The sequence below is a fragment of the Eptatretus burgeri genome, chromosome 7 (assembly GCF_056783735.1).
Source record: "Eptatretus burgeri isolate ZD-2024b chromosome 7, Ebu_testis_v1, whole genome shotgun sequence".
Lineage (NCBI taxonomy): Eukaryota > Metazoa > Chordata > Myxini > Myxiniformes > Myxinidae > Eptatretus > Eptatretus burgeri.
This window is the reverse complement of record NC_140967.1, coordinates 40194688-40221895: the sequence shown is the minus strand read 5'-3', so window position 1 is coordinate 40221895 and position 27208 is coordinate 40194688. Positions and strand designations below refer to the sequence as shown.

At 43.2% G+C, this 27208-nt stretch overlaps 1 protein-coding gene across 1 annotated transcript in view; it reads right to left on the bottom strand.

The window, feature by feature from the left end:
• Nucleotides 1-2316: 2316 nt before the first annotated feature.
• Nucleotides 2317-27208, bottom strand: part of LOC147023082 (synapse differentiation-inducing gene protein 1-like) — a 30278-nt gene continuing 5386 nt past the window's right edge. The window contains exons 2-3 of the mRNA XM_085888103.1: nucleotides 7439-7576; nucleotides 2317-3998 (exon numbers count right to left, since the gene is read on the bottom strand). Coding sequence (XP_085744229.1) covers nucleotides 3840-3998; nucleotides 7439-7576 — 297 coding nt within the window. The 3' untranslated portion in view covers nucleotides 2317-3839. The remainder of the gene's footprint in view (nucleotides 3999-7438; nucleotides 7577-27208) is intronic.

The window sequence follows — 27208 nt, the reverse complement described above, 5'->3', positions numbered from 1 at the left end:
CCTCTGTGTTCCTGCCTCACCAAACAGGTGGAGAGTTTGCAGTCTGGTATAACAATGCAATGAAGCATTTATCGGGGGGAGGGGGGCATGCTTTGGGTTAAATATTGCAGGGCTGGCAGGAAATCTCAGAGGTCTAGTCTGGGTTCAATTTTCGACCCAACGATATTATACTGTCAATGTGGTGTATCACAGGCAGGGCATTCCATCATTCAGTGCACCACTTAGATAGAACATTCAACTGGAATGCCATCTGTGAGCATGTTGTCTTTCACAAGAGTAGGGCATTTCTAAACTTTGGCACATTGGCCAAATTCCAGCCATAATCAACCATGTAGTTCATGCTTGTCACTTTTTAGCAGTGTTCCTGGAAAACAATCTCTCGGTGTGCCAATGGAGTGACAACACACCAAGCTACAACATTACTCCACATATGATGGTTTTACTATTGTCTTTTTAATGGACTGATCCAGACCAGCTGGTTCAGAGTGGTTGGGAAAGATGGAAGTAAAGGGAGAGGAGGGAAAATGCTTTACGAGGCATACAGGGGGTCAATAATTATCCCATTTTTACATATCTAACAAAAATATAGTCCATGATAGCGTGACTGGTTTGATTTATGTGATTTGATTTCAAATGTTCCATTATAATGCTCCTAGAAGTTATTAATTCTGCAGATCTGGATAAAATCACAAGATTGTCCAACACGTGGAACATGTCTTTCAATCCTGACAAATCTCACACTTTCACTGTCTCTCTGAAAGGACCTTCTGAAACCCCTCCACCCGCCTCCCAAATCTGCTTTCTCAACAATCCTCTTGAAGAAGTACTTTCATTCAAACTTTTGGGTCTCCTATCTGCCATGATCTTTCCTGGGAAAGCCACATTTCCAAGCTGGCCTCCAAAGCCAGTTGCGGACTGGGCATCCTCTGTTGTGCAAAGTTCTCCTTGGCACACCTGAGCTCCTGATCCTGTACAAAGTTTTCATCCGCAGCCTGATTGAGTACTGCTCTCCCCTCTAGGCTGGTGCTCCCAGCTGGTGCACCTCTCACCTTTCTCGACTTCACACTGTGGAAACCAAGGCATTTAAGATCATTGGTATCTCCTGCAATGAGGCTGTCTTTGGGTCTCTCACCCTCTCACCGCAGGCAGGTCAGTGGTCTTTGTCTTCTACTGTCTCTTCTCTGGCCTCATCCGCCCTGCTCTGTCTACTCTCTGTCCCGCCCATATTTCCGCAGGGCGCTTAAGGTCCGCCAGCAACCCCCTTCTTGTTAATCTAGCAAAATCAAGAATCACTGCTCACCTTCATTCTTTCTTTCCTCTTTTCCCTGCCTTTGGAGCAAGCTCCCACACACTCTTCAATCCCACTCTTCCCTCCAGGTCTTCAAAATGACTGTTCAACACCATCTGTTATCTTCCCCCATCCAAAACCATGATCTTTTCTACCCCCGTTAATCCACCCATAACCCATCTCCTTCATAGTCCCTGCTTTCCTTCCTGAAAGTCCCTGTAGTGTCCATCATGTTTACCTCGTGTACCCTGCCCCAACCCTCTCCCTTCCACAGATCTCACATGTCTACTCCCCACTGTTTTATGCTTCCCTCTCCGTCCCTCTTGTCTCCTGCTCCCCTTGTTATACTTTCCATGTATTCGCTCTTGTACGAGCCTTGACATTTTATATTAATTTTTTTTTTAACGTGCGAAAGTGGATTGGAGGATAGGACACCATCTGAATGAGAGTATTAAGCATGCACACGATCATCTCTCTGGACAAGGAAGCATGAATTTACATTCTTGAAATTTGTGTAGTCTTTTCAAAAATATGTAGTATGGATTGAATCAATATGAAATCAAGGTTTTTTTTTTTTCAACCAAGTCCAAAAACTTGGGTCCCGGACACTCAATGACAATCCCAGCGATGTACTGGACGAATAGGTTTGCCATGGTTCTCCCAGCAGGAAATGTGTTGTTCTTATCTCCAAAATGGTCTCATTAATCCAGTGCAGAGTTACTCTTGGATTGCTGCAGACTGATTGAAAAATGTATTTTACTGGGACCGGTAAGGTAATGTGGGGAAATGTGTTTCTGGTCGGGAAGGTGAGAAAATACCCTCCACTCTCCCACCTCTCTCAATACTTTATAACCTCTTCAGTCCTCGTGATAACTTTTGAGTATCCTGAACATCCAGATTTTAGGGCTCTCTTTCTCTCTTTCACTGATGGCATAGCAGCAATTTCAAGTGAAACTGAACAAAAGTACCAAGGAGGAGATATGTGTATGTGTATGCAAGGACGAGATATGTGTGTATGTATGTACGTGTATATATATATATATATATATATATATATATATATATATATATATATATATATATATATATATATATATATATATATATACATACATATTGCTATGGATCAGTAATATATACCACATAATTGCAAAAGTTGTTCAGGTATATACTGTGGAAAAGGCAACTTCAATTAAATAAGTATTGTGGTTACTGTGCAAAAAGGTACTCGTGCAGACTGTCTTGAATGGAAAAGTAAGTGGGTGCTGATGTCCAAGTGGCTTGAGGAATGTGATGTTTAGACTAATGTGTCCCAACTGTATTCCCACGTGAGAGAGAGGAACGGACTGGGGGAAAGAATGATGATGGGACATGCTGATTTAGGCCACGGATATGTACTTCTACGCAGACACCTTGACGACGCCAGGCCTCGGAGTGACATTGTGTAAGACACAATATAAAGCGGGCAGAGAACAATACCTACATGAGAGGGAAGACGATGTGAACCAGAGAGAAGCAACAGAGGGGTGTGCGACACATCCAGGCTGAAGTTGATTTTTTGAAACCAGGCTCAAAACACCAATGAGGGTGCTGAGAGGGTTGCATGTTCACCACACCTGAGAGTGTGGCTGACCACAGCCACAACTCTCACACCAGCTGCATTTTTGTGTATGCTCGTCAACCTTATCTACTGACCGGATGGGTTCTAGATGAACCTATTCTATCCTGTTGATGTCACAAAGCCGATATCCATGCAGACAAATCCTCTCTGGGCATAGCATATCGAAAAACGAAAAGACAAGTCCTTCATCCTCATCCCTCTGCATTGCTGGCCGACTGTGGTCCTTAACGTTGAGTAGTGGGCTCGGGTTCATCTTCTTGCCTTAGTAGTATGTCGATCACCCTCTGGGGACTCGCAATGCGACTGGCCAGTCGGACGTCACTCTGCGCACACTTATTGGGGCAACAGAGCCTGATTCAAACGTGAAACACAACCGACTTTAACACCAATTCATACCCAGCTGGGGTATTCTTTTTTACATTAAGAACAGGTTACATGAGATAGGTGGCTGACTTGAAAGTCATGAGTTGATTCCAAGGTCGGGAAAATGAGTACCAGCTTGCTGGTATACTGTATCGGAGTGGCGACCCATCCAGGATTGTGCCCAACAGCAAAGGAGACTGCTAAAGCAGCACCAACGCTCTGCACAGAGGATGGTCCCAATCTCTCTCTCTCCCTAATTATTGCTGGGAAGGCAAAGGCAAACCACCCAGTATAACCGTTGTCAAGAAGCTGCGTCGGTAGCATAGACGCTCTGTGACAGTATGGTACATGATAATTCAAGTTTGCACTCTTACTTTCATTGCACTAATTAAAAACAAAAACAACTAGTATGAATGTGTTTTTCATGGACTTTATACAAATAATGTGAATTTTTCATTTTGAGTGCCAGCCCCTCAGTCTTATTTAAAACTATGTGTGCACACCAACCCACATAAAATGATCTGTATGTTGTGCTACACCTTGAGCTTCCCTGTGGGTAAGGCGTCATCAGCCACGGCCATTTTTAGAAAGATAAGCCACTAAGGCCACGGCTGTACTTATGTAAACCCCCGTCCCGATGGTGATGGAAAGAACAGCCAGGAAAAGAGCTCTTCGTGACACTGTGGAAGCTCGAAGGAAATCCCCCTTCACAATTGCTTTGCTCGTCTGCAATGAGAATTTTTTTAAAAATGAAACAATGTTGCTCAATATCCAAGTACAGGATATAACAATCAATGTATGGAAGAAAATAATGCTAAAAAAATTCTCGATGAACCACAGCAAAATAGCGGTTTAGAACTCATAAAATCATGAATTGTATTGATTCTATAGCAAACAGTCCAAAATTCTCATTGTGGACAGTATCTGTCATATGGTTCTGCCAAAATGAAAAACATAAGCTGGTTAATGTCAAGATGTCATTATTATCCTCCAAATTTATTCATAGCACTAAACCCATTTGAAAAGCCCATTATAAGGAAGACTATCACAGTGATACCTTCCACGCTGGTCATCTATCTATAATTCCAGCAATGTGTGTGTGTGTGTGTGTGTGTGTGTGTGTGTGTGTGTGTGTGTGTGTGTGTGTGTGTGTGTGTGTGTGTGTGTGTGTGTGTGTGTGTGTGTGTGACCGCTGTTTCTCCACAACCGCTGGTCCGATCTAATTGAAACTTGCCAGATATATTGCTGGGGCCCTGAGGATGTGCCTTTTCAAGGTTTGATATTAATCGGACAAGTGCTTCCCAAGTTATGGCCATTTATTTACCAAACCAATGACAAGACACATTGTTGCGTGGCCGATGGGGAAGGGAAGCTCAGCCACGTTCCCCATTATGGGTTACAACGTACGGACTTCCGGAGAGTGATGACTTCGTGTATTCTAATAATTTCTCGATTTCTTATGCGCATTTATAGATAAACACAATGCCCCAAGTTATGATCGTTTTCATATTAGACGGTGCATAAATTTCGGTAACATCAGAGTGCTGGTATGCTCTGAACCAGGAAGTAATTTTTTTTCTCTCTTCTCTTCTCTTTTTGTTTTTCCTTGTGACGACATTGCGAAAAGGTAAAATACGTTGGCGCTAATTGAATAATTGGCCATTAAAACTTAAATTGCGAATCATCGTAACTGTGATATGCGAACTTCCAGGCCACGCACGTACGGGCACGCGAGAGCGAAGAAACGGCCTGTGTGGTTGGAATATTTATTTATTCTTTTTTTAAAACGTTTTAATTTTTTACGGGCACGTACGAGTACATATAATGTATGCAAAATGGTGAAATGGTTTACTCCTTTTTCCAAACAACAAGGTTCCCATATTATTTCAATTATCTGCAGTCTCTATCCTTTTTTCGTATACATTGTTGAAGAGTAAGAACACAAAATGGATCAGGATGTAACAAATCGAAAAGAACAGTGCAGGGTGGAATGAAAGTCGCTTTACCCCTCCCGAGTAAAGCATTCGTTCTAAAATTATTAATATACAGGTTTTATTGTGCAGTACGTACAATAAAAAAACAATAGGACCTCATGTCCTGAAGCTCACCTGGATCAGGAGCAGCAGTCCCCCTTAAACCCTGGTTTTTTTTATTTGATTTTTTTTTTAATGCCGTGAACAAACTTTGGTACATCATGGGTGATGAAGTTTGTAGTCACATTTCATCAAAATAGTGTGTGTGGTTTCAGAGAAGAGAACAAATACCTATTTTGGGAGGGTCAAAAACCTCCCCATAGACTTCCTTAATGAGTGCAGATTTTGATGCAGTCAATACATTTCGGTACAACACGGGTGATGAAGGTTGTGGGCAAATTTCATCAAAATCATGTGTGTAGTTTCGGATAAGAGAGAAATACCTATTTTGGGGGGGGGTCAAACACCCCCCCCCCATCCGCAAACCTCGATAATGAGCGCAGAGTTTGATGTGGTTGATACACTTTGGTACATCACTGGTGATGAAGGTTAGGGTCAAATTTCATCGAAATCATGTCTGTAGTTTTGGAGAGGAGAGCAAATACCTGTTTTGGGGAGTCAACCTCCCCCCATCGACCCCTTTAATGAGGACAGATTTTGATGTGGTTAACACACCTTTGTTCAGCTTCAGATATGAAGCTTGTGGCCAAGTTTCATCAAAATTGTGTGTTTAGTTCAAGCGATAATGACTGAAGTGTTTATGGATTGACTGACTGACTCTCTGACTGACTCACTGCCTGACTCACCGCCTGGCTCACTGCCTGGCTCACCACCTGACTCATTGACTCACTCACCTATGGACACTGCTTGATCACATAAGCTCACCTGACTGAAGTCCAGGTGAGATAATAATTGGTGATTGTATCTGTATGCACTCCATCATTCTCCTGAGTCGGTGTTGCCGCATATCACAATATCACAACAAAATTTAGCAGGGGTAAAGTAAAGGAGGGTGGTGGAGGGGAAGGGAGGGTATGGTGGTGTGAGAAATTTAGCAGGGATAAAGCTACTTTGAGGCTATCCTGTATAAAGAGAGGGGTGGACACACTAACAGAAGCATTAAGGGACAAAATAAAGGGAGACTTGGAGAAATAACGAGTGTAGAGAAAAATGAGGAGGACAAGATTGATGCAGCCGAAAACTCTCAATCACAGAAGTGGAAGGAAAAACTGGAAACTCAGAAAGAGGTTGACTTAGGGAGGGTTAATGGGGGTGGAAATGGTCGTGGTTGTGGATGGAGGATGACCAGAGATGGTGGTGAACAGCTATCTTGAAGTCCTGGAGGAGGGAATGAGATTGAATTAGATTTATGAAGTTGGTTTCACAAGTGGGGAAAAAGAGGAGCAAATGAGTGTAGGTGAGTAGTGAGTCTGTACTTTTGTTGCTTCACCAGATGGTACAACATGGGTGATGAAGGTTGTGGGAAAAGGTTACTGACAAGGAAAAGGTAAAGGTTGATGAAGGTTACTGGCAGACCCCTTGCACCCGACAGAATCCTGGGGTGGGGGGTGGGGAAGGGGACAGAGCACCAGAAAGCAGGTGGTAAAAGACGGAGGAACCACTGACCTGTCTACGATGTGAAAGTGATCGGATGAGAGACTCAACTACGGATATCAAGGCCTTCAAAATTGTTGAGAGAGTCAATTATTTTGAAGGTCTTGATTTTCATGGTGTCAAGCTGGGCCATGTGTGAGGCAGGGGCACCAACCCAGAGTGGTGAGCAGTATTCCATCAAGCTCTGGATGAAGGCCTTGGATGTACTTAAAAGTTCTGATGTACCAAAGAAGGACTTTGCATGATGGAGAATAGAGTGGCTTTCGAGGCCAATTTAGATATGTGGTTTGCCCAAGAAAGAGCATGGCTGAATTTCAGGCTAAAATGTTTGAGTGGTTGAACTTCTTCAAGAACAGTGAATTTCTTAATACCCCCCACATTCCACCTTCGACAATGCATTTCTCATCAGTATGCTTCTCACTCAGCTCCATTTTCTAAAAAAAAAAAAACTCATTTTGCACCGCCACCACACCTCCCCCTTTTTACATTTGTAATAAATGTCTCTTTAAAAGAGCATAATCGGTTAAATGGGAATCATTTAAAAAAATAAATGTAGTACAAGGATTATTACAATCTTACTTCTTGTGAGAAGCAGAAGGCAGCAATTCCAAGGGGCCAGAAACAACAGAGCATTGAGAACACGCTCAAACCAAGATGGTCACGAGGTGGAAGTGAAAAGAAAGTATCTTCGCTCTCTGTGTCACTAGAACAATCGCTCTGTGGAACAGTTATTCAAATAAAAGTCAAAATTCCCTCATAGTCATGTTTTGGCAAAGTTTTATCCTTTTACAGATGGGACCTATGCATGTATTATCTTCCCAACTGCATTGTTTATATCAGTGACAAATCAAGACTTATTACTGAATTAAAAAGTGCAATAGCGAATTACTCATCAACTATTTTTGGATATCAAGTCCCACACTACTCTATCCTCCACGATTGGCCCCATATCTTGTTTTGTACTAAAAAGGTGTTTATATGTCACAAGGACCATCTGTATATATATATATATATATATATATATATATATATATATATATATATATATATATATATATATATATATGCCGGTAGGTGACAGGGGTGGTCGCTATATAATTGTATACTAGTCATACAGTTTTTGACGGATCGGGCTGAAAATTTTGACAAAGAGGTTGATTATAGTGCGCATAAAAGCGCAGAAGCCGATTTTTTTATTTTCGAAAAAAAACTATTTTTCGGAATTTTTTCAAAAATTTCAAAGTCCCGTTGTTTGGCAACGGTGGTGTCCATAGCAACGGTGCTCAAAAGCATACAACTAGATCCTGGTATGAATCTACCAGTCAAGTTTCATCAAAATCGGTTGACTCCTCTGGCCTCCAGAGCTGCCATTACAAACAAACAGACAGACGGAAAACCTGAGAATAACGGTCGTCCAGCGACCACCCAAAAAATGAAATGTTTGTTTGTTTGTTGGTGACCCTACTCCTCTGAGCTGCCAAGGTTAATCACCACGAAACTTTATGGGATCACAATTTTTTTTTTTACCATGATGCACCAAAATGGGGGTTTTAAACAGTCATTTTCTCACAATTCATAACTTCTAAACACACAAGCTGCCCACCTGTCACCATCTCCGCAAGGGTAGATACATATATGCAATGCTTTATAAAAAGGCCAATTTTTTCACATTCCAATCTGGATACCTATATAATTGGTGAGATGGTGAGCTCCGATCGTCAAATATGGTATCGAATATTAAAAAAAAACTTAATTAAGGTGTTACCATGATTGGTAAGATCAGCAAAAGGAGTCACATGACCTCTCAAACGCACTAATCATTCAAAAACCGAAAATAGTATAAACACAAGCTACACCTTGATTTAAAGGTAATTTTGCTGCTCATTTAATGACACAACTCTCAAGGGTAAAAAAATAGTTTATAGAAAAAAAGGTTACCACCTTAGGTAACTTCATGAAATGTACACCTCCAAATATACACCTTCCAAATTTCCATTCTATAGTTTAAAACCAGCGATTTTGATCCGTACACCTACATAGTCGTTGAGAGATTGTGTTCCGATTGCCTGACAACAAAGCAGATTTCGAATATCTCATTTCATTAAGTCGTGATGATCTGGGGTGATCAGGACAATTGGTGCGTTTTAAAGTAAAGCCGTTATAAGTTCCCACAGGTTGTAGTTTGAAAATTACTAGTTATACAAATTACAAGTTAGAAAGGCGAAAAAACGAGATTCAGAGTCGTTACAGCACGAGTGGGGCAGTTGTACCATTATAAACTAGGGTAGATCCATATACAGTGTACAATGCCTGCCACTCAACCCATGTGCCACCATCTCCAAGCCTCCACGTACCAACCTGTGAACCTCCAACAACCACCTCACAATAAGGTAAGTTATTTTTGCTGTTTGTTTGTACGTGACCTTACTGCTTTGAGTTCCCAATGTTAATTGCAACAAAACACTATCCGATCAGATTTGTAACTACGATCCAACTGAATGGGGTTTTAAAGAGTTGTGAGGTCATTTGGTCCGTTATCACTCCTTTACACCCTTTAAACCCCTTTCACACCCATTTAGACTCTTTTACAACATATACACCTTTGACACTTTTAAGACCCTTTGGACATCTTAGACCCCTTTTCCTCTTTCGCTCTTGGACCCCTTCAGACCTTCAGACCTATTTTGACCCCTGAGGCCCTTTCAACACTTTAGACCCTTTATGGCACTTTGATTCCTTTGGCCCGTCAGACCTTTAGACCCTTTTTGACCTTTTAAAACTTTAAACCACTTCAGACCCCTTAGTAAATTGAAAATCCCCTGAAAATAGTTTTTGATGACCTTTTTCGTACACCATTCACATCACATCATAAGTTGCCAAAGCGAAAATGTTGTTGAAAAGTGAAACTGGAACTACTGATATATGGATCATCGGATGGGAAACCAGAATGAAATGCTGTAAGAAATGCCAAATGGAAATTTCGGAAAGCAAAGCTGAGTATTAAGAGATAGGGCAGGTTGGGGACTGAAGAAGTGATGTGGAGAGTGTAGGTGCCTCAAGGTGGTCGGTTGGCATGGAAAGAACTTCGGTGATCTTCTGTGAGGTGGTAGGCCCAAAATGTGCCTAAATCTGTTTCCCAGCCAAGCTTTTGCAATATCACCTTCACTCCCAAGCAGTACTTCGGAGGTACAACAAGCATAGATTGGAAATTTTCACTGGTGGAATGGAACGAGGTTGTCAAGGTTACCAGCTCCACCTTCTGTGATATCTTCACACTGAATATTTATACTGAATTCCCCTTTCTACCAATATACACTCAAACTAGAACGGGCACTCATAGAGCGCATACCTTCGCCGCCACTACTTTTTTGTTCTTGGTATGAGTGTGGGGAACTGGTTTCATATGAATGGTCTTATGACACAAACCACATATCTATAATGTCATGACCCCCCCCGACTTTCGGGGGCTACGGACTAAACAGCAATCAACTCACGTCGTTTTGGCGAGTCTTCACTCACAAGCTCGGTGAATACAACGTTTCAACAAGAGAAGGTAATCTCGTTTGATGCTGGTTTCATGCAAATCGAATAAGAATTGACTGAGTTATGCCGAAAACCGCATATTTTTCAAGGGCGTGACCCCCCCCCCCCGACATTTTACCCCAACCGGTGACATGTGTTATGAGGTCATTGTGTCACAAGATTGAGCATTAAATTCTGAACATTTTGGTGCTGGGTTCATGTAAAGCGGACAAGAATTGACCGCGTTATGACAAAAACCGCATATTTTTCAAGGTCGTGACCCCCCTGACCCTTGACCCCTAACCGGAAACAAGAGTATGGGCGTCATTGTGTCATATTGCATATCACAAGATGAGGCGTTGAATTCTGAACACTTTGGTGTTAGTTGAATGCAAATTGAATAAAAATTGACCGTGTTATCGTAAAAAGACGATTTTGACCTTTTCGTGACCTTGACCTTGACCTTTGACCCAAACGTTCCCAAAATCTAATCGAATGCTTCCTGGCTAATAACCAATCATCCCACCAAATTTCATGCAATTCGGTTTAATACTTTTTGAGTTATACGAATCACAAGATTACAAATAAATAAATAAATAAATAAATACACGCCGACCAAAACATAAACTTTCGCAGAATGCGAAGGTAAAAATTGCTCATTTGAGGTTAGAAAACTACAAACCCATCAATGATGGGTACCCTGCCAGTATATACATATATACTAATGGGAAAAAAGTTTCAATGCACCATAAAAAAATAGTTTTTGTGCACATAACATCATACGTCAACAGGATAACGTGTGTCCTCACATCACTTGAGGGGTCACCGACTTCATTTCACAACACAATATTCCCACACTTCCCTGACCAGCTGTTTTCCTGATCTTTCTCCCATAGAATCAGTGTGACCACTCCTTGGCTTTTTTCACAAGATCTTGGCTATTCGTTGTTCACCTTAGCATCTTGGTTTTCTATTATCATCGCTTTTCCGAAACCTTGTGAATTCTTGGCTTTTTTCATTGGCTCACCTTGGCATTTATGAAAATGAGCAGTGGTCACACTGCATAGAATACGTGTGGGATGAAATGGAACGACGATTGCACTGCCTTCAAAACCAGCCGGAAACATTGGCCCAACTGCGGCAAATGACATCCCTCAAGCCTTCTTCAATAATCTTCAATGAGGTGCCATTGCCAAGCGTGTGTCAACGCAAATGGTGGTCGCACCAGCGACTGAGCCGTTAACTGAGTTTCGAGCGCACCCCTCTTCGAGCCTCTGGTGACATGTGTTAACACTCTCATGTCTCTTTCGTGTTTCTGAAACATTGAATATTTATATGACCAAACAACGTTTTTGTTTTCGTTTCTTATTTCACATTGGTGTAAATGATGCACAGGAACTTTTTTTCTGCTCGTACATATACAGTATTAGTTTACCGGGCGTAGTGGCGTGCGCCTGTAATCCGGCTACTCGGAGGCTTGGGTTGGAGGATCGCTTGAGGACGGGGGCTCTGCACTGGGCAGGGTGTGGAGCAGCCCGGAATCATGGCAAAACCCAAATCCTGATCCCTGTGTCGTAAGAGGCGACCAGGGTTGCGTCAGGAAGGGCATCCGGCGTAAAACCTGTGCCAAATCAGTATGCGGATCATAACAGATGATCCGCTGTGGCGACCCCTAACGGGAGCAGCCGAAAGATGAACAACAACATATACAGTATTAGTTTAGTGGCATCGCACAAAAGCATGTTTTGTGGTATATACAATGTTTTATTATTGTTTCGAATAGAACTGACCTTACTGGTAATAAATCAGCCGGGTGCCAAGCTGGCATCCTTGTGGAATTTATTTATTTATTGAAGAATTCAAAATGGCCACCACCGAAATACCTTTCTTCCAATAATTTGGCCTATTATTAGACATCAAGACTTCATTTTGGTGGCATGATAAGATGAGGACAAGGACTTGAGGGCGACATGCTGTATAGGTGTGATAGGAAAGGGAAAATAGGAGGAGGTGTGGTAATCTCAGTAAAATGCAGTATTTTGTTGAGAGAAATGGATGACATTAAGGATGGAATTAATGTAGACTGTTCTCTGTGGATTGAGAATAGATATTGTAAGAATTGGAAGATACTTTTAAGATGTGTTTATGGAGTTCTAGGTATGAGGGAAGAGCAGGAAAGAGAGTTTCATGAAGAATTCAGGAAATGGAAGAGGAGTGATTCTGGGGGATTTTAATTTTTCAAGGATAGATTGGGTCCAGGAATGAGAAAAGAGCAAAGCTGAGGAGGACTTTGGAGATCTTGTCCAGGATTGCTGTTTCAGTATGTTTGTAGAAAAGCCCGTGAGGGGGAGTGCAGTGTTGGACTTTTTTTAAAAGCAATGATTGCAATAATGGTGAGGTCGGTGAAGCTCGGAGAGCATTTGGGGACAGGTGACCAAAACATAGTGTGTGCAACTATGTTGTTGAGTTGGAGTTGGGGATAGTAGAGTAAACCTGTTAGATTTCAGGAAGGAAAACTATGAGAGTATGAGAAGAGAGACATGTGCTATAGATTTGGAGAAGCTAAGGACAGGGCAGTATCAGAGAAATGGGTAACCTTCAAGGAGCAGATGTGTAGGGTGCAGAAAAAGTACATTTCCATGAGGTGTAAAGCTTGAGGCAGAAAGAGACCAGAGTGGTTGAGCAGGATGGTATGGAGGGCTATAAGGCCTAAGTCACATTTGCTCTACGGCTAGGATACGGCGACCGTACCCCCCCTGAATTGACAGAAACGTGCGGCGGCCGCAGAGCAATTCGACAAGCCGAAACAAAAGAACTGGTAAAAAAGAAGAAAAAGAAGAACCCACTCGTTACCGTCCGTCTGGCTGCACGTTCGCCTTAGGGCCCCCCTGCGGTCGCTTTGCGGGCACCTTGCATCTGATTTGAAAATTCTATGGCCGCCGCAGGGATGCCCTAAGGTCACCGTGCGACATCAAATCAATGACCGTACGGCACCCCCACGTTTTCGGTCTCCACAATTTCTAAATACCCCGTGCAGCTCCCCAAAATACAAACATATGTGACTGCTACATTGTGTGACCGTGGAAATACTGCGGCCGCCCTATAATTGCTAGTGGCCGTAGATTTTGTAGACCCTACGGCCGCCGTGCCAAATGTGACTTAGGCCTTAATGACAAGCAAAATCCCTTTTGTTTTTTTGTTTTACGGAGAATACAACAAGATTGGAGTCGGACTTGTATCAGTACAGGAGTAAATAGAGTCTAGTTAAGAAAATAACTCGGCAAACCAAAAGAGATTATAAAAAGATGTTGCCAAAATATTACACATAATACTAGCAAGACATTATTTAATTACAGAAGAGGTAAAGAACAGGTTAAGAGAAGTGTGAGCCCATTGAGGAATGACACTAAGGAGGGAGGGCTACTTTAGTGCCAGGAGAGCTACTCAATAGAGATTCGGTTCACTGTTTGGAAATCCTGCAGGGTGCAATGTATGTCTTGATAGTCCTGAAAAATAATAAATGGAATGAAATGAACATACGAGATTGGTTAGTGATGAAAGTGAGATGGCAGGCTTATTAAATAGTTATTTTGCTTCAACATTTGTATAAGAACAGTCAGGGCAATTACCAATACCTGAGGGTTTCAATCTCAGAGGTGAGGAAGGGCTTTTCGAGGTGATCCAAGTAGGAGTGGAGGATGTGAAAAATTAGCTAAGAAAACTAAGAGAGGAAAAAGCTCTGGGTCCAGATAATATGCATTCCAAGATAATTTGGAGCTGGTGGAGCAGATAAGCGTGATGTTAGCCAATATTTTTAACAGCTCATTGGAATCAGGACAAGCACCAGAGGATCGGGAGGTAGAAAATGCATCACCGTTATTTAATAAACTATCCATAGAAAAATTGAGGAATTGTTAGTTTAACTTAAATTGTGGGGAAGACAATTTGTTAGTTGGAGACATTAATTAGAGAATGGGTACAGAAGGATTTGATTAAATTCAAACCAATTAAAGGTTGGCCAAAGGAATTTCCGAAAGGGAGGTCATGTTTACCAAATTTATTGGAGTTCTATGAAGCGGTTTGTGACTGGGTGGATGAAAGAAGTGCAGTGAATATACAGTATTGTATCTAGAGAAGGCATTTCATAAGGTACCACATCAAAAAGTATTGGCTCAGAGAAGGGCTTGTTAAGTGACTAGTGGAGCCGTAGAGTAGCTAACTGTATTGGAGACTGGCTTAATGATGGGAAGCAAAGAGTAGCTGTGAATGGAAGGATGTTTTGCTGGGAGGATGTAAGGAGTGGGGTACCTCAAGGATCAGTTCTAAGACTGTTACTATTCATAATCGATATCAACAATTTGCATGATGTTAAGAATCGGCTATGTGAATTTGCAGATGACACAAAGCTTGAAGGTAAGATAGACAGCAGAGAGGGAGAATATCAGATTCAGGAAAGTGTCAATACTTTCATCGACTGGACAAAAGATTGGCAGGTACAGTTAACATCAGGAAATGTAAGGTGCTGGGGATGGGTAGAAAATGAAACTATAGATTACCCAATGCAAGGGACAGTCTTGGAGAGTGTGATGCAAGAGAAGGATCTGGGCGTGGTGATAGATAAGTGAGTAAGCAGACAGCACAGTGCCAGGAAGCTACAAGTAAAGCAAACATGGTTTTAGGTTGTACTGCAAGGGGGATGGATTATATAAATTAAAACAGGTCAAGGTAATACTGCACAATAATTTAGTGAGGCTTCATCTGAAATATTGTGTTTAGTTTTGGTCGCTGTATCTGAGGAAGGACATTGTTACGATTACTAGAGGGGCCAATATGCAAAAAGAGGCCTAATTAAGGAGTTGGACTATTTTGTCCGATAGAAAATTTTCATTGCTACGAGATGTTGGGTTACGTATGTGGGGGACCTCACCAAGATGGATGTCGATCCAGGAAGTGGTGCAATTTTTTTTAAATTGGCTTTTAGCGATGAAAATATGTATGGCTACTACAATATAACACAGGCTGGTATTTGTGCATTTCTATCAAATTTAGTTTTTAACCTCGGGGTTTTGTAGCTGATTTATGTGACACAAATATAAACGTGAATTCCTAATGTGAGAATTTAGAAATTTCTAACTTAATTTTTGTGTTTTAAAGTGATTGAATGATCCAACATGCTAAAGACTTCTACGACTAACATAATTTACTTTGAAAATAAATATTTTGCAAAGTTTGAAATTTCTCTTGTGTGAATGATTTTTACAATTCAAATACCGTAGTCTAAAATGCTTTTTTTTTTTTTAAATGACTTGCATAGTTACAAATAACTATTCCTTGCATTATTAACCAAGGAGCTCAGTATCTTAATGTAAAGTACTTTAATCAAGATAACAGAGGAGAACAAGAAGATGAATGATAAAATTTATCAAAGGAACCCCTTTATGAGATCATATAGTATAAAGACAAGAACGACATTATTTCTTCTCACCTTTATTAGCTTTCGTCAGACTTATTATTACAATTGGTATGACCAATAAAACGAGGCCATCGATTCCCAACACAGGTAGTGTGGAGCATCATTTTCCCCCACAAATTTGTCACCTTTTGCAACAAAGAGCTATCACAGATAATTTCTCAAATATTTGCTCATCAGTTATGTTTACATTTTATTTTAGATTCATTCTGAAGGATTTGCTAATCTTCAGAATTGGTGTCTGTGTGTACATCCCTCTGTTTCTGCACATTTCAATGTCCCATAAACATGCATCAGAGCAGATATTGTCGTCTTTACCGCATTGACACCTTCTGGTACCTCAATCGGGTTTAGAGCTATTTGAAAATGTCAGGAGGACTTCTGATGATAGCGTTGTCAGATTTGGCAAAAGGTGACCATTCTCCTCTAATATCCATCCGTTGTTCACTGGAGAAGCTGCTATATAATGCACTGCAGAATTTTACCAAATGTAAGCCTGGTAGTTGGCATGCTTCATATTCTGCTTGAAAGCATCCGTTGTGGGAGGTAGTTTTTTTCACTTGTGTTGTGTATTTTTGCAAACAAGTTATAACGAACGGTATCCAGGGATGCCTCGTCTCCACAAGAGTACATAATGGACACAAGAGATGCACACGCTGCTTCAGTTGTAGGGTCTACCTGAGTTGCATCTTTACCAAGACCCTTAAGTCCATCCATCAGTTCTGGGTACTCAGCATTCCTTTCCCATCCCGTTGAAGGCTGATGTCAAGTCGCATCCACTGAATGCGTGAATTAAAGGCAATGCCAGTAACATATCTTCTCCTCGTTCTGCTGTAATAGTGTGCTTTGGCGCAAACCTCTTCTTATGACGGTTACAAGGCTACAAGAGCAGGTCTTGACTCCAGTTATTCATCACTATCGTGGACACATACATGCTACATCTGAATCCAAACTCCACAAGATAACCATGTCAACGCCTAAAGTTTCCTTTGCATGGGCAATGTGGAGAAACGTCTAACATCAGCTTATTCGTGAGTAGCTTTCAGTTCAGTAACATCATGATGATGCCCACGGGTTACTCTAACTGCTCTTTTTATGTCATGAAACCCACCGGATAGATAGAGTTCACAGCCTGGCAGAAGTATCTCCTCACATTTCACAATCCAGTCTTCCTTAAGAAAGTGTGCCATATTTGCTTTGTTCTTTACATTTGGCACCATATTCAGCCGTTGTTTCAGAAGGGGTGTCTTCCGCAAAGGATTTTGATTTTCTTGCATCTGTCCACTGCCTCTGTGAGCTCTTTCTCCTGATTTGATAGATTATTGACTGGAGTAGTTGTCACAAACACCTGTAATGTACTTGCATTCCATTCCAAGAATTCTACTCAACAGCTGATCAGAAAGCCCTCAAAGTGTTTTGCAGGATGCAGTCTGTGCAGACCATTCCAAGGAGCATCATCAAGTCTATCACTCCAATTGTTGTTTCAGATGACTAAGGGAGGTCAGCAGTTGCATGATCTTTCTCGGAGCACACAAGGGATTTGCTTTTTGCATCTTTCTCAATGAGCCATCCATAGTGGAAAGTGTTAGGGGCAGTGAAGCTAATTACCCTTGCTAGAGGAAGAGGGTATTGCATTTGGGTCTGTTTATCTGTTTATGTAGCTGTTTGTCCGCACATAATGCGCCAACATAGACCACAATTTTTACACATTACCTTTTTTCAATTGAGTACCTCCATAAAGTATGTACAAATAGAATGTGAGTACGTCTATAAAGTATGTACAGTATAATTAGAATGCGAGTATGTCTATAAAATACGTACTATAAAACCACACCAAACAAGTGCTGATGAGGGCTTGCAATCTCACTTGTGTAAACAAAACAGACTGGTTTGATGACAAGTTGGTAGGCGGACATGGGTAGTTGCCTACCCAATAGAACCTGACGCAATAGAACCTGATGCGAACCTAAGCACAAGAAAATTCATGATTCTTGCTTCAAGGGTTAATGCTGCAGATTGTTTTTTTCGTTAAAATACCCCCACATTTAGAGGTTTTTCGGCCGTTGCTAGGCAACGGAGGGTCCATAGCAACGGTTATTTCTCACACATAACTAGGACATACCATGAACTGACCATACCAGTTTCATGTATATCTGACTCATAGTCTCTGAGATATAACGAACTTCCTTTTTTTCTTGTTTTCGCCCAGGGTTCATTCAAAGTCTATCTTCTCCGACAGTTTTCATAGGATCCGGCTGGAAATTTTTGACTATATGGCTGAATGTACTGCCCACAGTCGCTCGTGGCCCGATTTTTGATTTTCGAAATTTTTTTTTTTAATGATTTTTCAAAATTTCAAAGTCCCGTTGCTCGGCAACGGTGGTGTCCATAGCAACGGTTTTCATTTGCACACAACTCGGTCATGGTATGAACCTACCAACCAAGTTTCATCGAAATCGCCATTGTATTAATGGAGCACTGGACCGAACAGAGGGACAGACAGACAGACAGACAGACAAACATATTGATGGAAAAACTGATAATAAGGGTAGAACAGATTTCAAAAAAAATAAAAAAAATTTCGACTAGATCGACTACCCAACAAATGTGATGATGGTGTCTGGCATTTGACAGAAACTATAATACAACTCAGATCATGAGCTCTCCCTCTCTCTCACCCCTCTCCATTTTTTATTTTTTTTTTCAAAATATGACATTCCAAATCATCTTCCTTTTTGTATCTTTTTTTGTGTGTTATTAAATTGTCTTTTAGAAAATGTATTCTTCATCTGTTTCCTCTTTTCTTTTGTTCTTTTCTTAACCCCTTATCAACCACGGGTGTAATCACAGTTGTGTTCATGTTATTTCTCGAGGCACTCACTCGGGCATCAATTCCATGTGTATGCTTAATATTTCTCTTTTTAACAACCTAAAAGCAAAAAGGGGGAGCAGGCATTCAGATCAAGATTTGAAACTGACAATATTTTTACAGCCTACTAAACGATTTTAGCCACAAAATATCACATCATTTCAGGTGTTTTCGTTTTATAAACATCTTCAAGTGTTCGTGTGTTTGTGGGTTTGTGCCTTACTTTTTCACGGCTGACCCGTAACACCTTGAGGCCCCAAATTATGGGTGAAGGTACTTCAGGCAAGGTTATAAGCTACCTCCCCCCCAAGTCCTTCCCCCACAAGGAAATTATCTGTGTTTGTACGTCTAAAAATCAAGAAACTGATCTCAAACAAGGAAATTAGGTCATTTGGCACATCATTTCTGTGGTGCACTCCTGGGATAATTTTTGCTTCACTTTTAAACATCAATATTCTTGATGGTTTACTGAAGTCAAATTAACCTGAGGTTGATCAGGTGACCAATTTCGGTGGGGTACTCACCGCTGCATGGGGAAAAAAAATTATGTAGGGGTTCTGGAACACGTGTATTGAAATCGTTCAAATCTCATAAATAACCAGCAGAGCCGATCCGTCGCTCTGCTGATGGACCAGTTGGTCATCGTGTTTACCAAAAATTCTGAGCAAGAAGGAAAGAAGACAAATTTCTCCTTGCATAGAGTGGTTTAACCACTTCTCCCCCAACTCCCCCTCCCATCCTCGAGTCGTGCTCCCCCCCCCCCTCCCCTTTGTCTCCCATTCAGCCTGATGTCCCTTCCCACTTGAAATGTCTCGCACATGATGACAGGCTTTGACAGGCCCCTCCGATTTGGGGGAATGGGGGTGGGAGAATGGAAGGAGGATAAAATTACCCACGTGAAGAGTGCGTTAACCTCAGCGTAGCCCAGGTAAAGTAGGAAATTGTAATACCCCCTGCCACCACCACCAAGTGGCACTACACAGTAAACATTTACATCGATAATTTATGCCCCCCGACCCCCTCCCCACACCGCAATGTGAGATTGCGGTTACATTGCCTATGTTACCCCCCCCCCCCCCACATAAAGTTGTATTTTACGCAGAGTTTGCAGTTCGTAAATTAAAAGATGTGGCCGTGCATAAGGAACAGACAGAGACAGAGACACAGATCGAAACAGTCGTGTGTGTGTGTGTGTGTGTGTGTGTGTGTGTGTGTGTGTGTGTGTGTGTGTGTGTGTGTGTGTGTGTGTGTGTGTGTGTGTGTGTGTGTGTGTGTGTATCTATATATGTACATATATATTTTTTTTAAATAGTTTTATTAACTCCCTAAATCCAGTATCACTGGTTACCCCCTTGATCCATATACTTTACTAGTACTAGCTCTTTCACAAGCCTCAACTTGGCATACAAAAAAGGGTTTTTGTGTTTCTTTGTTTGTGTGTTTGTTTGTTGCCCTTGCACGGACCAACTGCAGCACCTAGAGGCCCCTAATTTGTGGTGCTTGTACTTCAGAATCTCGGTAAGGTTTTAAGTTACCGCTATAATGTGTATATTACGATGTGGGTCAGGCAGTGGTGCTGCCAGCCCACAAGTGAAAGGTAACCCCATGAGGCCAATAACTCCATAGCTTTTCAATATCCAACACGTTCTGAAACTCCTGCCAGGAAAAACTCACCCAGTTGGGCAGTGCTGGGTACTCTTTCCTCCCTCCCTGCCCCCCCCTCCACCTTTCTTAGGTAGCACCAGGTACCTCCTCCAGTTAATAATATGTGCATTTTCTATAGACCTGTTGCATATTTTCTACAGCAGTGATTGATGTATGTATATGAATGAAAGATTTAGAAATTTTACATTAAATCTTCGTCCAAACATTCTTAAGTCAAAATTTCTCGACAAAACACATACAAAACTAGAAGGGCGCTCCGTGGAGTGCATACCTCCACCACGTAATGCCTGATCCATGAGAACATATCAGGCCCAATACATTTTTTAAATATCATGATATATAATATGATATATATATAGTTTTGGCCTGATCGCTCAATGGTGAAGAATGACTTTAAAAAAAATTCTTGTATCTAGATCAGGATTTGGATGTTCACTAAAATCGAATTAACTCGTCGTGGTCACACACCCAACCTGTCCATAACTTTTTGAGGTGTCGTGCTTTTTATTAGTTTCGCCCTATCTGTCAATGGTGAAGAATCATTGAAAAAATTATTGGCTCCCGATCCGAATTTGGATCTTTACCAAAAATTGAATCAATTCTTCCTTGTCACTCACCCAACGAGTCCACCAAGTTTCACCCGAATCGGTCCACAACTTTTTGAGATATCATGCTATACATCACTTCAAAAAAAAACTTCTCGTTCTCAGATCCGCATCTTCACCAAAATCTAACCAATATGTCCTTGTCACACACCCAACCTTCTCACCAAATTTTATCCGAATCCATTCACAACTTTTTGAGATATCCTGCACACAGACAAACAGACACAGATGGGGTGAAAACATAACCTCCTTCACCTTCAGTGGCAGAGGTAATGAACACTGAGATCTATGAGTGGGACTTCATGTATGAGAAGATTTTATTTCTCGAGAAAAAAAAAATTGCATCATTTTCAGAATTGAGAGGAATCAACGTGGAGCACTTTGATTGATTCCTGTGCTTGGTAGATTAATCTACAAGGAGCGGTTGAAGGACACAGGACTTTACACATTATAAAGGAGGCTATCACCGCAGGATCTGGTCGAGATGTTGAAGATGATGCAGGGCATAGAAGTAATATTTGCAGTGGTGTTTTTCTGGAGAAATTGTTGTGATAGAACTACGTGTCACAGCTTGAGACTAAAGAAGAGAGTTATGGTGATATTGAGGCATGGGTGTTTCAGTAATAGAGTGGAGAATGCATGGAATTGTCTCCCTGGAAAGGTTATGGCAGCAGAGATGGTGGATGTATTGAAAGTAGAATTTGAGAGGTACCTAGAAACAGTCGGGATAAAGGGGTATTTGAGTGTTGGCAGGATTGTGCAGGCTTCATGGGGCGGATGCAGTTCTCCTCCGTTGAAGTTCCTTGTGCGATTCACTGCGTGCGACATTTGTACCATTTTTTTTTTTTGCATGCACACTCGAGGTTCGTGGAAGAGCTGGAGCAAAATGGAAGGGAAGAAAATGGAAAGGGCGAAACACCAACAGCAGACTCGAATTGTGAGTGTGAGCGAGATCAAGGGGAGGGGGAGAAGGACACAAAGGGGTGAACAAGTTGCACACAAGCAATAGGACGAATGAAACGCAGCAATACAATGAAGGGGAAAGCAGGGATGAAACAGAAAAAGGACAAATAAACTGAAAACTAACAAAAAAAAAGGAATGCTAAGAAATGGGGTCATTTGGGGTGGAGGAGATCATGAGTATGGATGGTGGATGACCTGAGGTAGTGGTGAAGAGTTCTTTTGAAAACCTGGAGGGAAGAATGGGAATGAACAGACTGGGGAAGTTGGTTCCAAAAACAAGACAAAAAGAGGAACAAATGAGGTGGAGGTGAGCAGTGAGCCTGGATTTTGGGAGTTTCAACAAGAAGAGGGTAACTGGCAGACTATGTGCACCCTGCAGAAACCTGGGAGGGACGGAGCAAAGAGAGGACAGGATGCAAGACCAAAAGGAGACAGTCCAATACAGAGAGGCCACCAAGCTACATACGATGTGAAAGTAGCAGACCTTGGTGCAGAGCTTTGTTGTTGGAGATCCCAATGATTTTAAGGGCCTTCCCTTCCATGGCATCAAGAAGGGAAATGTGTGGCAAGGATGCCAACCCAAAGAAGAGAGCAGTACTGCATCACGCTGCAAATGAAGGCCTTGTAGATTGTCAAAAGTTCTTCCGTTCTGAAGTCAGTTTTTCATGGGTGTGTGGAGTGGAGCCAGTGGTTGCCGAAATAGAGTCGGCCAGTGCAGACCCAAGGGGAGGGATTCGCCGGTGAGCTGAGAAAAGGCAGGAGGGGTCTTTTTCTCTTTCTGAAAACTCTCTCTTTTCACTCTCTCTTTCTGAAAGCTCTCCCATTTACAGCTGTTTCTGGTGTGGACTTTCTCTTTCACTGCCTTACTTCTTGCTCTCCCTGCTTTGAACTCTCTAGGCTTCTTTTGGCTGCCCTGCTCGCTCATTTTGGAGTTATGGACCACGTCGGTGGGGGAGAAGAACTTCAGTTGTGCGCCAGCGGCTAACTGTTTCTCCGCCATGCAGGGCTATGTCCTGTAAAACCCAATATGGTTTCTTTGTGGATGATAATTGTGCTTGTGGTGCTGAGCATTTCAGTTTCGTTTCATGTTTACGTTATTTATTGCGCTTTCCTGTCTGCCACCCTGAGAAGCATCCCTGAAGGGCTTTTAATGAATTGAGAGGATTACGATAACCCGATAATTACTGGCACCTCTAGAGGTTTCTGAAGGTAGACCGATACACCCGCTCGCAGTCGGTTGGTATTAATTACAACAATAAATGGCCATTTACATGACCTGTATTTTGCGGTGTGCACAAATCCACCTGCTTGGATGAAAAGCCTACCTCCAGGTGGGGGCCGTGCATGCAACATTCGGTGTCAGGTGTGGACTATTGAACCGGGGTTCAAATTGCAATCCGACATTTGGTGTCTTGATTGTGATTTGGACCTGACTCCTCCAAATAAAAATTTGACATTTTTGACGTAAAACCCTTCATTCCACAAAACGCAAAAACGCAAAGAAATCTGAAAACCCACTCCATGGGAGTACCTCCTGTGCAGCTTCCCTTCGCAGGGCAGCTCACCGGATGACGGGATTGGGGCAAAGCCTTCGGGACCCCCAATCTTTGATAGGAGGGAAACCACGGGGTAACATCCCTGGGTCAGATTGCGGGAGAGTGTGTCGGAGTGGTGCTGAGGTGTCGTCCACCAGACGGCGGTCTCCTTGGGTTAACCTGAGGCGGTCCCTTCGGGTGGGTGCCTGGAATGTCCTATCCCTAAGAGAGGATGATCACCTGTCTCTGTTATCATCTGAGCTCAAGCGTTTGGACATCGGGATTGCAGCTCTCTCTGAGGTTCGGAGACCGGATTGCGGCGAGATAATGGTGGGTGGTTACACCTACTATTGGTCTGGTCGCTCTGATGGTTACCATACCCAAGGAGTTGCTGTAGCTGTGTCCAATAAGCTGACCCCAAAGATAATTGAGGTAACACCGGTCAACGAACGTATTATGAGATTAAGGATTCGTCACTCCTTAGGTGTCATTTCCCTGGTCTCTGTTTATGCTCCGACTGAGGCGAGTGATCTCACCGTGAAGGATGCATTTTACGCCACACTCGAGTCTGTGGTTGATCAGTGCCCCAGACGAGATACACTTCTAGTCTTGGGGATTTCAATGCATCGACTGGAACTGATAGGGATGGTTATGAGGTGTGTGTTGGTCCCCATGGGTCAGGAACTATGAACCAGAATTGCACTAAGTTCCTTGACTTTGCAAGAAGTCATGGACTTAGGGTGGCTGGTTCATGGTTTCACACCCACAAGCTCATCACTGGACTTGGTATTCCAACGCTGGCAGTGTGGCAAAGGAGATTGACCATGTCCTCATTGACGGTCGTTGGAGGATGATCCAGAACTGCAGGGTCTACCGGAGTGCTCAGTTCCTCAATACTGACCACAGGCTTGTTGTAGCAACTCTAAAGCTGCACCTTAAATCCTGGAGAATGGTACCATCCCAGCCGAGGCTGGATGTTGCCAAGCTCAGGGATGAGAGAGTAGCTGAGGAGTTTGCGAACAGGCTGAGTGGACACTTGGGGTGTCTGGGTGCTTTGGGGAGTCCTGAAGAGTTGTGGAGCGCCTTCAAGACCACCGTCCTTGATGTTGCCGGTGGATGCTTTGGAGCTCACCGCAGGGCAAAGAAGAATTTTGTCTCTCAAGGGACACTGGATACCATTGACCAGAGTCGCAGGGCCAGGCTGAATGGCAGAGCTGAGCTGTTCAGGGAGCTGAGGCGTAAAACTGTACGTGCACTGAGGGTGGACAAGGAGGCCTATGTGCGAGGAATCTGTGAGGGGGTAGAGCATCACCTGTGGACAGGTGATTCTCGTCCCGCTTACAGGGGAATTCGCGCATTACGTTCATCCAAGCCCATCCCTCGGAGCACTACAGTTCGAGCAGAGAGTGGTAGGCTCTTGACAGAGGAGTCTGAAGTGAAGGCCCGCTGGGCCGGTTACTTTGAGCGGTTGTACCAGGCTGATCCCCCAACTGTCGAGTTGGACGTCAAGGGTGTTACAATCCCTGTTGCTGACCCTCAAATCAACTGTGGTCCACCTACGCTTGTGGAAACACGGGCTGCGGTGAACCAGTTGAAACGGGGCAAAGCTCCAGGGATCTGTGGCATCCATGCCGAACTTCTCAAGGCTGGTGGAAATGCTGCACTCATGTCGTTGCATGCAGTTTTGTGCTCTGCCTGGAACACAGGCATCATCCCAACTGACTGGAAGAGGGGCCTTGTTGTCCCTCTCTGGAAAGGGAAGGGTGATCGCCAAGACTGCAACAACTACCGAGGGGTGACGCTGCTCTCAGTGCCGGGCAAGGTCTTTGCTCGGATAATTCTTGATAGGGTTCGCCACCATCTGCTTGAGCACCAGCGTCCAGAGCAGTCAGGCTTTACACCAAAGAGGTCAACGATTGACCGTATCCTTGCGCTTCGTGTCCTCATCGAACGCAGACGAGAGTTTCGGCAGGGTCTGCTTGCAGCCTATGTTGATCTCTGTAAAGCGTTCTTTTCAGTGAATCGGGATGTCCTCTGGAGGATTCTTGGTGTTCGTGGGGTGCCACCAAAACTGATCGATCTGATGTCTGAACTCTACTCTGGTACTGAGAGTGCTGTGAAGTGTGGTGGTACCATCTCTGACTTATTTCCAGTTGTTACTGGAGTTCGTCAGGGATGTGTACTGGCCCCCACACTTTTCAGCACTTGTATGGACTGGATTCTAGGGAGGATGTCGGAGAGATCAAGTTGCGGTGCGTCATTTGGGAATGTCAAGATCTCGGACCTTGACTTTGCAGATGATGCAGTCATCTTTGCGGAGACTTTAGACATCCTCTTGGGGGCCCTCAAGGTGCTGAATGAGGAGTCGGAGCCGTTGGGATTACAGGTTTCTTGGGTCAAAACTAAGATCCAGGCTTTCGGTGACATCTTGGATGCTGCTGTCCTGTCTGTGTCTGTTTGTGGTGAGGATGTTGAGGTCGTGGAGAGATTCACTTACCTTGGCAGTGATATTCATGTCTCTGCTGGCTGCGAGTCAGAGGTCAATAGACGTCTGGGTCGGGCCTGGGGAGTCATGGATTCACTGGATCATGGGGTGTGGCGCTGCCGGTACCTGTGCGGGAGGACGAAAGTCCGAGTCTTCAGGTCCTTGGTACTTCCAGTCTTGCTCTATGGGTGCGAGACTTGGACTCTGACCAGGGATCTGAGACGGAGACTTAATTCCTTTGGTACCAGGTCTCTTCGGAGAATCCTTGGCTCTCACTGGTCGGATTTTGTGTCCAACGAGCGGTTGCTGAGAGAGACTCGGATGAGAGTTGTTACCTGCATAGTCCGTGAGCGTCAGTTGTGGCTGTATGGACATGTGGCTCGTTTTCCTGACTCTGATCCTACTCACCAGATTCTCTCAGCGAGGGAGTCTCATGAGTGGAGGAGGCCAGTGGGTCGACCACGTGCCTCATGGTTGCAACAGGTTGACCATCATCTCAAGGAGATGGGGATGGGCCTGGCATCTGCCTGGGAGATGGCCAGACGGAGGCCCCTGGAGTACCGGCGGAAAGTGGACGCAGCGACGTGCTGTTCTGGCACATGCTCCCATACCTGACCTGACCTGACCTGATTTGGTGTCTTGATTGTGATTTGGACCTGACTCCTCCAAATAAAAAATTGACATTTTTGTGTGAGAGCACATTTGTGTGATTCAAAATTAAATATAATTTTTTTTTCTGATTAAAAGTATGCACATGATGGGGGCAGGGGGGGGGGATAAGACGGCATGTGAGCTTGAACGTGAGGTTGAAATGGGCGAGACCAGTGGAGAGGAGCTTAGCGTTGGCACCTCCTTCACCTTAAGCATCACATAGAGGAGCCCCTTCCCCATGAGCTTGAGGCACAACACAGGGAGACAGAGCAGTGATGCTCCAGACCATAAGGGACATCAGAAACAAAATGGACCAAGATGAAAATAAATGGCGGGAAATTTTACAAATTATAAAGATTGATTGGTGGCTAAAATTAAGTGACTTGGAAGCGAATAGAGGGCCACAGTTATCAGGAGTAGCAGGTACGAAAGATGCAGACAACCACCACAGAGTATGATTTAAAACCTCTGGTGCAAGAAACTGTGGACCACGCCCAGCAGGGGAAAGTGGTGCAAGAAACTGTGGACCACGTCCAGCAGGGGAAAGTGGTGCAAGAAACTGTGCCCATGGCAGTGAGGTTAGA